Here is a 12,038-nt window from a genome sequence, read left to right as displayed (position 1 = left end):
GGCAGTGCGTCAGTCTCATAATCTGAAGGTCCTGAGTTCAATCCTCAGCACTGTTGTCACCTGCCAATCACCCTTCATTATGAAGGGGGGTCATAGATTGAATAAATAGACAAAGTCTTTTCCCTGGGGTCAGGGAGTCCAGAACTAGAGGGGCATAGGTTTAGGGTGAGAGGGGAAAGATATAAAAGAGACCTAAGGGGCAACTTTTTCACACAGAGGGTGGTATGTGTATGGAATGAGCTGCCAGAGGAAGTGATGGGGGGTGGTACAACTGCAACATTTAAGAGGCATTTGGATAGGTATATGAATAGGAAGGGTTTGGAGGGACATGGGATGGGTGCTGGCAGGTGGGACTAGAGTAGATTGGGATATCTGGGTCAGCATGGACGGGTTGGACCGAAGGATCTGTTTCCGTGCTGTACATCTCTATGACTCTATGACTCTTCCCACCTATCTGCTCCACTCTGAACTATCACCTCCATCCCCACCCCCATTCACCTCTTTGGTACCTTCCTCCCAACCCCATTTATCTCTCCACCCTGGAGGCTCCCTGCTTCCAATCCTGATGAAGGGCTTTTTCCTGAAACGTTGATTTTCCTGCTCCTCAGATACTGCCTGACCTGCTGTGCTTTTCCAGCACCACTCTAATCTAGACTCTGGTTTCCAGCATCTGCAGTCCTCATTTTTGCTGAAAATGTGTTGCTGGTTAAAGCACAGCAGGTTAGGCAGCATCCGAGGAACAGGAGATTCGACGTTTCGGGCCAGAGCCCTTCATCAGGAATGAGGAGAATGTGCCAGGCAGGTTAAGATAAAAGGTAGGGAGGAGGGACTTGTATCCTTACCTGGTCTAGCCTGCGTGTGACTTCAGACCCACAGAGATGTGGTTGACTCTTAACTGTTCTCTGGGCAATTAGGAATGGGGAATAAATGTTCGCACTAGCCAGTGAGGCCCATGTGTCAGAAATTAAATTAAAACTCCATTTTGCTGTCTTGACCTTTATAACCCTAGATTCCATCACCGATTAAAACTTTATCTGTCACTGTCTTGAATATACTAAACGAGCGAGCCCCTGTGGTGAAGCATTCCACAGGTTCACCACCCTCTGAGAAGGAATTCCTCATCTCTGTCTTAAATGGCAACCTCCTTAGTCAACCTTTGACTTAAATTGAATCCCAGGTGTAAAATAAAACAATCCGTGCTCACCTGGAGAAGCCAGGAGCCGGTAAGTGGACAGAATGAGAACTGAAGTGGGTCTTTCGGTGCCGGATTCAAGGCAGTGTGTCAATCCGCTGACCTGGCTGTCAGTGTGCAGGTTTAAAGGTGGCCCGGAGTCCGTGTGGGATGGGTTGGTTACAGAGGCAGGCACTGAGGAAGCAAATGTGGCTGTGGTGGCGAGTTTGTTTCAGGACATGGTTGAAGAGCTTCAGGGCAGAGGAAGTGAGCTGGGAGTTGCAGTGGGAGAGGGACTCCCTGAGATTCTTGTAGAGAGAGGAGGAAAACTTCTTCAAGGCAGTTAAAAATCACACAACACCAGGTTATAGTCTAACAGGTTTAATTGGAAGCACACTAGCTTTGAGTGACACTCCTTCGTCGCTCTGAAAGCTAGTGTGCTTCCAATTAAACCTGTTGGACTATAACCTGGTGGTGTGTGATTTTTAACTGTGTACACCCCAGTCCAACACCAGCATCTCCAAATCATGTCTTCAAGGCAGGCATCCTTGCAAGAGGATTCACTGTAGGGTTCAAATCAACCAGGTAAAAACAATGACTGCAGATGCTGGAAACCAGAGTCTGGATGAGTGGCGCTAGAAGAGCACAGCAGTTCAGGCAGACGGAAGCTGTTAGGGGGCGAGGTCGTGACCTATGACGCGATGTGAATACATACTATCCACTGACAGGGAGGGGGCGGGGCCAGTCCCGGCGCACGCGCAGTACCTCGCGGAAGTGGCTGTTCTGCTCCAGCTGGGCCAGTTGTAACAAACCTGGGGAAGGCAACAGCTGAGTGCTCCCTGAGTGAGTGAATGAATGGAGCAGAGTGAGGCAGAAAACCTCCAGAAACAAGTAAGTTCGTCACACTGGGGAAGGGAGGCAAGGCAGGTTAAAGTAAAATAAAGGCTTAACAGTTTTCTAAGAAGAAATGTTGTTTTCACAGGGACTCCTTTAAGCCACTTGGTCACTTTCACACATTCACAGAATGTGGGTGTCAATGTCTCAGCCAGCCCTTATCACCTGTCTCTAATGGCCAGAGGGAGGTTAAGAGTTAGCCACGTTGCTGTGGATCTGGACTTACATGTAGGCCAGACTGGGTAAAGATGGCAGGTTTCCCTCCTTAAAGGGCTTTAGTGAACTAAGTGGCTTTTTTTTCCCCTTAGAATGGATTCATTGGACTCTTAAATCTGGGTTTTTAAAATTCATTTATTGTTAAGTGCATTTTGTTAAAAAAAAGTGTTGTATAGTGTTGCCATCTGAAAACACAAAAATAAACCGAAACATAGAATATGACAGAAAAATGAAGAAATAAAGTAAAAATTATATCCAGTAAAATTAAGCTATCTGCCACGTCAGGATATGAACCTTGGTCCCTGGATTAATAATCAAGCAATAATACCACTAGGCCATTGCCTCCCATTGTTAAGATATTTAAATATTTAATAATATAATATTAAAATGTGATATTATATATTGTGAATGCAAAGATGTGTAGATTCATGATAAACAAGGGGGTGAAGAGTTATAGAGAGTAGGCAGGAATATGAAAATTAGCCATGATCATATTCAATGGCAGAGCAAACTTGGAGTTTTTTTCCCTAATTCATTTATGGGCATTTTTAATTTCAAAAATATACTTTTTCATAAAATATTTTGATGATCTGTACAATTGGTCATGCCATACATACGTAAACATTCCATTTCTTTGCATACAGAGATTGAGTAATCATTCATATGTACAGGTCTGTGCGTTTATTATCCATATATTTAGCTGAGGTGTCAGTGGAGCCCGAATGACTGCGTGGGCCCCCTGTTCTTAGGCAGGCAGACGTTACACGGTGGTCTTTCCCCACCGCGCCTTGGCAGCAGCTGCCCCAACCTTCATCACGTCCCTCAGCATGTAGTCCTGGACCTTGGAATATGCCAGTCTGCAACACTCAGTCGGGGTCAGCTCCTTCAGCTGGAAGATCAACAGGTTTCGGACCACCCAGAGAGCGTCCTTCACCGAGTTGATGATCCTCCAGGCACAGTTGATGTTCGTCTCGGTGTGCGTCCCGGGGAACAGGCCGTAGAGCACAGAGTCTCACATCACGGTGCTGCTCGGGACGAACCTCGACAAACACCACTGCATTCCTCTCCAGACTTCCTCTGCATAGGCACATTCCAGAAGGAGGTGTGTGACAGTCTCGTCCCCCCCGCAGCCACTTCGAGGGCAGCGTGCGGTGTGGCTGAGACTCCGGGCGTGCATAAAGGATCTCACAGGCAGAGCCCTTCTCATCACCAGCCAAGCCATGTCTTGGTGCTTGTTGGAAACTTCTGGTGATGAGGCATTCTGCCAAATGACTTTGACAGTCTGCTCAGGGAACCACTCGATAGGATCCGCCCTCTCCTTTTCCTGAAGGGTCTCAAGGACACTACTGACCACTTCCTGATGGACTTGTGGTCAAAGGTGTTTTTCTTCATAAATTTCTCCACGACGGACAGATGATATGGAACGGTCCAACTACTCGGAGCGTTCTGCGGCAGCGAGGCCAGACCCATCCTTCGCAACACCGGGGACAGGTAGAACCTCAGTACGTAGTGACACTTGGTGTTTGTGTACCGGGGATCCACGCACAGCTTGATGCAGCCACACACAAAGGTGGCCATCAGGGTGAGGGTGGCATTGGGTGTATTTTTTCCCCCGTCGCCCAGAGCTTTGTACAGCGAGTCCCTTCGGACCCTGGCCATCTTTGATCTCCATACAAAACCGAAGATGGCCCGGGTGACTGTGATGGCACAGGTTCTGGGAATAGGCCAGACCTGTGCCACGTATAACAGCAATGACAGTGCCTCATACCTGATGACCAGGTTTTTATCCGCGCTGGAATGCGACCTTAGCTTCCATCTGCCCGGTTTCTGCCTCACTTTGCTGATACTCCAAGACTTGGCGCATGCCCCAGCCCCTCCAAACCAAATACCCAGCACCTTCAGGTGGTCGGTCCTGACGGTGAAGGGGATCAAGGATTGGTCGGCCCAGTTCCCGAAGAGCATGGCCTCACTCTTGCCTCGGTTTACCTTGGCCCCCGAGGCCCATTCAAACTGGTCACATGCGCACATGGGTCTGCGCACGGACAGCGGATCCGAGCAGAAAATGGCGACGTCATCCATGTACAGGGAGGCTTGACCTGCAGGCCCCCGCTGCCAGGAATAGTCACCCCTCTCAGGCTCGCATCCTTCCTGATGGACTCGGCAAATGACTCTATGCAGCACACAAACAAGGCTGGAGAGAGAGGGCAGCCCTGCCTGACTCCAGATCTGACTGGGAAGCTATCTGATTCCCACCCATTGATTGAGACTGCACTGACAACATTGGTATGGAGCAGTCTGATCCAATTGCAGATTCCCTCCCCACAGCCCATTTTGGAGAGAACATCTCTCATATACCTGTGTGATATCCTGTCAAAGGCTTTCTCCTGGTCCAGGCTGATCAGGCAGGTGTCCAACCCTCTGTCCTGCACGTAGGCGATCGTATCCCTGAGGAGTGCGAGACTCTCAGCGATCTTCCTGCCCGGCTTTGGTCAGGGTGAATCACCGACCCCAGAGCAGACCTGACCCGATTGGCGATCACCTTTGCCAAGATTTTGTAATCCACATTCAATTTCTGATTTCCTCCCTCTCCCCCTTCTGCTTGTAGATGAGGGTGATGATGCCTTTCCTCATGGATTCACTCATGGTACCTGCCCGAAGCATACTGACATACACCTCCAGCAGGTCCTAGCCAATCAAGTCCCACAGAACAAAATAGAACTCGACTGGTAAGCCGTCTCTTCCGGGAGTTTTATTCTTTTCGAAAGACTTGCGGGCCTTGGTCAGCTCATCCAGAGATAGCGGCTGGTCCAGCCACTCCCATGTTCTGTCAATTCATTTATGGGATGTACGTTTTGCACTCATACTGAATTGTCTACAGGGTAAGTAAGAGTCAACCACATTGCTGGCATCAGTATGACAAGGGTGCACTTTTAATGGCACCTGACAATGGCTTCATTGTTACAGCAACACTGTCAATGAACTCTTAATATTAGGTTTTTGATGAATTCACATTTTACTATTTGCTGTAGTGGGAATTGAACTCCTGCCTCCAGGACCTTAGTCTAGGTTATGTAGTCTGGTGGGATTACCATCTCACCTCTGTCTTTGTATCAGTGTGGGCGGCACGGTGGCACAGTGGTTAGCACTGCTGCCTCACAGCGCCTGAGACCCGGGTTCAATTCCCGCCTCAGGCGACTGACTGTGTGGAGTTTGCACGTTCTCCCCGTGTCTGCGTGGGTTTCCTCCGGGTGCTCCGGTTTCCTCCCACAGTCCAAAGATGTGCGGGTCAGGTGAATTGGCCATGCTAAATTGCCCATAGTGTTAGGTAAGGGGTAAATGTAGGGGTATGGGTGGGTTGCGCTTCGGCGGGTCGGTGTGGACTTGTTGGGCCGAAGGGCCTGTTTCCACACTGTAAGTAATCTTAAAAAAAAATCTACTGTCCTTTTGGCAATGTCACATCACATCAGTGCTGTTCTGGAGTATCAGTCCAGCCTTCTGTGGTGTTGGTGTGCCTTGAACATTCTGACCGAGAGGTGTGACTGCTCTACTTTGAGTCACAGTTAACACTCTATGAACCTGGAAACTGGCTGAGAGTTTGAATAGGTTGGAGAATTTGAATATGTAAAATATGAAATCATGAAATATTTTGAATTTGCGAAGCTTTGTTGTTCGTTCCCAAATTGACTAGCTACTTGTGACAAGGAAGCTATATCTAGTGACTGGAAGTTTGTACCAATCCATTGTTGGTTCTGTGGAGCTCACTTTACTGTCTACAGTTTAATTCATTAAGGGAAAGTTAATTTCTGTGGCACAGAACAATCAAGTAATTAAGATTGTATATACCCTTTAACAGTATGATCATTATGATGAAAAGGCATCCAAATGGGTATATAAATAGGAAGCGTTTAGAGGGATAAGGGCCAAATGCTGGAAAATGGGACCAGATCAGTTTAGGATATCTGGTCAGCACAGATGAGATGGAAATATCTGTTCCTGTGCTGTATAACTCCATACCTGAGGATCAAACAATTTCTTCGGCACCAAGAAACTCGGACACGCATTCTTCCAGCTGGTAAATTGTCAGAGACATTTAAAAAGTTAAATCATACATTAATCTTTTTCTTGCTTTTCATTTCACTGTTTTCTCATAATCCAAACTCCCCTCCTATTTTTTTCTCCCCGTCCCCTCCCCTCTCCTCCCCCACCCACCCCTCCCCTCCCCCACCCCATCCATCCTCCCCCTCCCCCCCCCTCCCCCACCCTTTGTCCATTGTTTAATTCTTTTTAACTCTGTTTAGGAGAGGTGGCGATGACGTAGTTGTGATGTCACTGATTGATAATTGCAGGTCTGGTTCTCGAGATGTGGTTCAAACCCCATCATGGAAAATTTTGAAATTTGGATTAAGTAAAAAGCTGGTCTAATAATGTAATAACCGTCAATTGTTGTAAAAGCCTGCCTGCTTCATTCATGCCCTTTCCGGAAGGAAATTTGCCATTATACCTGTTCTGGCCTACATGTGACTCCAGGAGAAAGTGAGGACTGCAGATGCTGGAGATCAGAGCTGAAAATGTGTTGATGGAAAAGTGCAGCAGGTCAGGCAGCATCCAAGGAACAGGAGATTCGACGTTTCGGGCATAAGCCCTTCCTGAAGAAGGGCTTATGCCCGAAACGTCGAATTTCCTGTTCCTTGGATGCTGCCTGACCTGCTGCGCTTTTCCAGCAACACATTTTCAGCTCTACATGTGACTCCAGACCCCCACAATGCAGATAGCTGTTAACTGCAGTCTGAAATGGCTGAGGAGGCCACTCAGTTCAAGGGAAGTTAGGTATCGGCAATAAAAGTAGGTCTTACCAGTGACTCTCACATCTCATAACGATTAAAGAAAATTCCTGTTACATTATCGGTTATTCTTCTCATTAGTTTGGGAAGTAGACTGTGGGTTCTGTTATTCCACAGACCAATGTCTCATACCTCACTGTTACGAGATCACATGCCCAGCAACGTTGTGGTCATAACAATAATTTCCAATCCTGAACACGTGTGAGTCTAACTCTCGTCAAAGTTGGGGCAATTTGAAAAGAATGCTTTCGTGAAATGTTGCCAGTCTGTTATTGCCCTTGAAGTGAGTGGCTTGCTAGATCATTTTCAGAGAACAGGTAAGAGTCTATCACATTGCCGTGGGCCTGGTTTCACACGTAGACCAGACCTTGTAGGTTTGACTGATCTCCTCCCCGAAAGCACCTGAATGAACTAGGTGGGTTTTGTTTTCATCATAACAATCACACCAGCTACAGAGGTGGGATTTGAACCCATATTCCCACAAACTGGTTACACTGCCTTTTATTTTTATTCATTCATGGGACATGGGTGTCACTGGATTGGTTACTGTGTTATGCCTGTCCCTAGTTGCCCCTTGAGCTGGGTGTGAGCTGCCTTCTTGAATCTCTGCAATCTATGTGCTGTGTGTAGACCCACAATGCTCTTGGGGGGGGGGGGGGGGGGGGGGGGGGACTTCCAGGATTTTGAGGAGAAAGTGAGGACTGCAGATGCTGGAGATCAGAGCTGAAAAATGTGTTGCTGGAAAAGCGCAGCAGGTCAGGCAGCATCCAAGGAGCAGGAGATTCGACGTTTTGGGCATTCCTGAAGAAGGGCTCATGTCTGAAACTTCGATTCTCCTGCTCCTTGGATGCTGCCTGACCTGCTGTGCTTTTCCAGCAACGATACTGAAGGAACTTCTATGCCATTAAGATTGAAATGAGCAGATCTGTGTTGATAGAAAACTTGGTAAAGAAACTTTACCCTGTGCAGTTCAATGTTTAAGTAAAAAGTGAGGTCTGCAGATGCTGGAGATCACAGTTGAAAATGTGTTGCTGGCTAAAGCACAGCAGGTTAGGCAGCATCCAAGGAATAGGAAATTTGACGTTTCGGGCCAGAGCCCTCCTTCCTGATGAAGGGCTCTGGCCCGAAACGTCGAATTTCCTGTTCCTTGGATGCTGCCTAACCTGCTGTGCTTTAACCAGCAACACATTTTCAACAGTTCAATGTTTAGCTTGAAAGATGTAGCACAAACAAATGTTTGCATGACTTGGCGGATATTCAGAACTCAGTTCTTTTCTCCATCAGATCGATGAGATTGAAGCACTGTCATCCATCTATGAAGATGAGTGGTGTGTCATTGATGAGGCTGCCAGGATATTTTGTATTCGAGTTGTGGATGAATTAGAACACCCCAAATGGACTGTTTGTTTACAGGTACAGTATGTGCTGTCTCGTCTGCTCCACCCTCACCACGCAAAGGCAAAACTGCATTGCAGGCCAGGCTTCTGTTATTTGCCGAGTTCACAAAGTATATTTAATGCTGAGCATATAGGTCGCTCCGAGAATCAAAAGTTTGGACATGAAAGTGATGTTAAAGCCTAAATGGCATCCATGGTCACAGCAAGCTCGATGGACCGAATCTGCTCCAATTACTTATGGTTTTAGTCCATTACTACTGACAACAGCTGGTAACAGCGAATGTAGTTATTCAGACCAATCCCCAATCCTCCATTGATTGTATCTAGACACACACACTACCACACCCCAGTCACATCCATCAAATTGCCTTTCAACCCTTATATAGTCCGAAGCATTAACTGGGCAGTTAGTTAAACGCCTGTAGGAGAAAGGAATAAAAGGTTATGGGAAATGGGCAATGATGGAACAAGGCTGTTTTGAAGCACGGATATTGACCAGTTAGACCAATTCTGATATTGTAAGTTTCATGTGATTCCAGGTAAAATTAATCTGTAGAATCATCTCTTATGTTCTTTGCTATCCAGGTGATGCTTCCTCCTGAATACCCTTCATCTGCTCCACCCGTCTATCAGTTAAAGTAAGCAATAAGTTTCCTGAAGCTTTTCATCGTGTGTGCGTGTGCGTGTGCGTGTGTGTGTGTGTGTGTGTGTGTGTGTGTGTGTGTGCATGTGTGAGTGAGTGAGAGAGAGAGAGAAGCTTTTATTTGTCATTTCTACCATACGCAACTGATGCAGTAAAAACGAGACAGTATTCCTGCAGTGCCAGGGATGCAACATGGACAGCACAAACTAAACAATCGTACACGGCTTAAAGTACATTAGTACAAAACGTGCGTGTTACAGTGTAATGGAGGAATGATGAATAATAGACATTTTTCTAGCAGCAATTCAAACTCATGCACAGAACTTCAGATGGGAAAGAGTCCGATCATACGATGTCAAGGTGCCTGATGGCTTGAGGGAAGAAACTATTGCACCGTCTAGCAGTGAGAGACCGAATGCTCCAGTATCTTCTGCCAGGTGGTAGGAGGGAGAAGAGTTTGGGTGAGGGGTGTGTGGGGTCTTCCACAATGCTGTCAGCCTTTCTGCTGCAGTGTGTGGTGTAAATGTCTGCGATGGAGGGAAGAGAGACCCCGACGATCCTCTCAGCTGTCCTCATGACCCGCTGTTGGGTCTAACAATCTGAGACAGTGCGATTCCCAAACCAGGGAGTGATGCAGCAACTCAGGGTACTCCCAATGAACCCTCTGTACACTGTGAGGAGGATGGGGGATGGGGGGGGTGGGAGGTGGGCTTTCCTCAGCCTGTGCAGAAAGTAGAGACACTGCTAGACTGTATTAGCTGTGGAGCTGGTGTCGAGGATCCAGGTGAGATTCTCCACCAGATGTATGCCACAAAAGTTTGTGCTGTTCATGATTTCCATGAGGGAGCCGTCTGTGTCCAGTGAAGAGTGGTCGCTCCGTGCCCTCCTGAAGTCAACAACCACCTCTTTCATCTTGTCCACGTTCGGAGACAGGTTGTTGGCTCTGCACCAGTCTGTTAGCTGCTGCACCTCCTCTCTGTATGCTGACTCCACATTCCTGCTGATGAGACCCACTACACTCCTATCATGTGTGAACTTGATGATGTGATTCGAACAGTGCATTGCTGCACAGTCGTGTGTCAGCAGGGTGAACAGCAGTGGACTGAGCACACAGCCCTGGGGGGGTCCCTGTGCTCGGTGTGATGGTGTTGGAGATCTCCAACAGTCAGGAAGTCCAGGATCCAGTTACAAAGGGAGGTAGTTAGGTCCAGCAGACTCAGCTTTCCAATCAGGTGCTGAGGAATGATGGTGTTAAATGCAGAGCTGAAGTCTATGAACAGCAATCTGATATAGTGTCCTTCTCCAGGTGGGTGAGGGCCATATGGAGGGTGGTGGGAATGGCATCATTTGTTGAGCGTTTGGGTTGAGATGTGAACTGCAGGGTGTCCAGTGAGGGGGGCAGCAAAGTCTTAATATGCCTCATGAGCCTCTTGCAACACATCATGATGATGGGTGTAAGGGCAACAGGGTGGTAGTTGTTGAGGCAGGACGCTGAAGACCTCTTTGGCATGGGGTTGATGTTAGCAGCCTTGGAGTATGTTGGAACAATGATGCAGCTCCAGGCGATGTTGAAGATGTCCATGAGAATGTCCACCAGTCTTCAGGGAAAATGCAAGATGCCAGTTTGCAAACACTCACTCTCTATACTGCAGGAAAGAGGGGGACCTGACTGACTGAGGCATTGTCATGGAGAAAGCAGCAGGGAATCATTAACTTCTGAAGTTGCCTTTTGTTTGCAGTGAGCTGGTCCCTGTGTAAGAATGCAAATTGCCTTTAGCAAGTGTGCACGAGCCACTATATCAGCCTGACTGATTATCAAAACTTTGGTGTTAGTGGAGCGATCTGGCATTCTGGATTCTTCAACAATTGCTGTCCAATTGCAGACTCACATCTAATGACAGATGGTCTGTTGGCTTTGGCAACATGTCTCTTTCTTTCAGTGTATATAATCCCATCTTTAACCCAAGTTGTTGAATGTTTGCAATCATTTTCATCCTCTGCTGAAGACATTAATGGGCACTTGACAAGAATTAAGACATGTGCAGACATAGTTCCAGGTGAGCAACGAAATTACTGGAACACGCCAGCACCTGGAACACGCCAGCACCTGGAACGCCCCAGCACCTGGAAGGCCCCACAGCACCTGGAAGGCCCCACAGCACCTGGAAGGCCCCACAGCACCTGGAAGGCCCCACAGCACCTGGAAGGCCCCACAGCACCTGGAAGGCCCCACAGCACCTGGAAGGCCCCACAGCACCTGGAAGGCCCCACAGCACCTGGAAGGCCCCACAGCACCTGGAAGGCCCCACAGCACCTGGAAGGCCCCACAGCACCTGGAAGGCCCCACAGCACCTGGAAGGCCCCACAGCACCTGGAAGGCCCCACAGCACCTGGAAGGCCCCACAGCACCTGGAAGGCCCCACAGCACCTGGAAGGCCCCACAGCACCTGGAAGGCCCCACAGCACCTGGAACCAAAAGGATTGAGTTTGGTGACTGTGCATTTGCAGAGATTGCCCTTCTCACTGCCATTACTGGAGGTGGTGGGTAGAATTGGGTTTATTGGGTTAGAGAGGAAGCTGTTAAGTCTCCAGGAAAATGACCATCCAACCAGTATTTGGAATTGAGCAGAAACACTGATGATCGTTATTGTTATGAAGGCTTTTGCACGTACTAATTTTATGGACAGTGATTGTGAATAACTGGAATTGTGTTTTTGTTTTTCTTTAAACATGTCAATGATGGAATTGTTTTCTCAAAAAGGAATTCCTTGGTAGTCACATGTCCTGTGATAATTGCTTGTTTCCTGGGGCCCACCTTACCTGCGTTTATAACTGTCTCCCTCCACTTTCTGTTTTGGATATTGATTGGAGCAGTT

The 12,038-nt window shown here is 47.8% G+C and overlaps 1 protein-coding gene across 1 annotated transcript in view; it reads left to right on the top strand.

The window, feature by feature from the left end:
- Positions 1–1,953: 1,953 nt before the first annotated feature.
- impact (impact RWD domain protein) overlaps positions 1,954–12,038 on the top strand; it is a 49,285-nt gene continuing 39,200 nt past the window's right edge. Inside the window, exons 1-3 of the mRNA XM_060824537.1 lie at positions 1,954–2,062; positions 8,407–8,535; positions 9,105–9,157. Coding sequence (XP_060680520.1) covers positions 2,027–2,062; positions 8,407–8,535; positions 9,105–9,157 — 218 coding nt within the window. The 5' untranslated portion in view covers positions 1,954–2,026. The remainder of the gene's footprint in view (positions 2,063–8,406; positions 8,536–9,104; positions 9,158–12,038) is intronic.

This window comes from Hemiscyllium ocellatum, chromosome 4, assembly GCF_020745735.1.
Source record: "Hemiscyllium ocellatum isolate sHemOce1 chromosome 4, sHemOce1.pat.X.cur, whole genome shotgun sequence".
NCBI classification, from domain to species: Eukaryota; Metazoa; Chordata; class Chondrichthyes; order Orectolobiformes; family Hemiscylliidae; genus Hemiscyllium; species Hemiscyllium ocellatum.
Note: the sequence above shows the minus strand (reverse complement) of the source record. Positions and strands in the feature narration are given on the sequence as shown.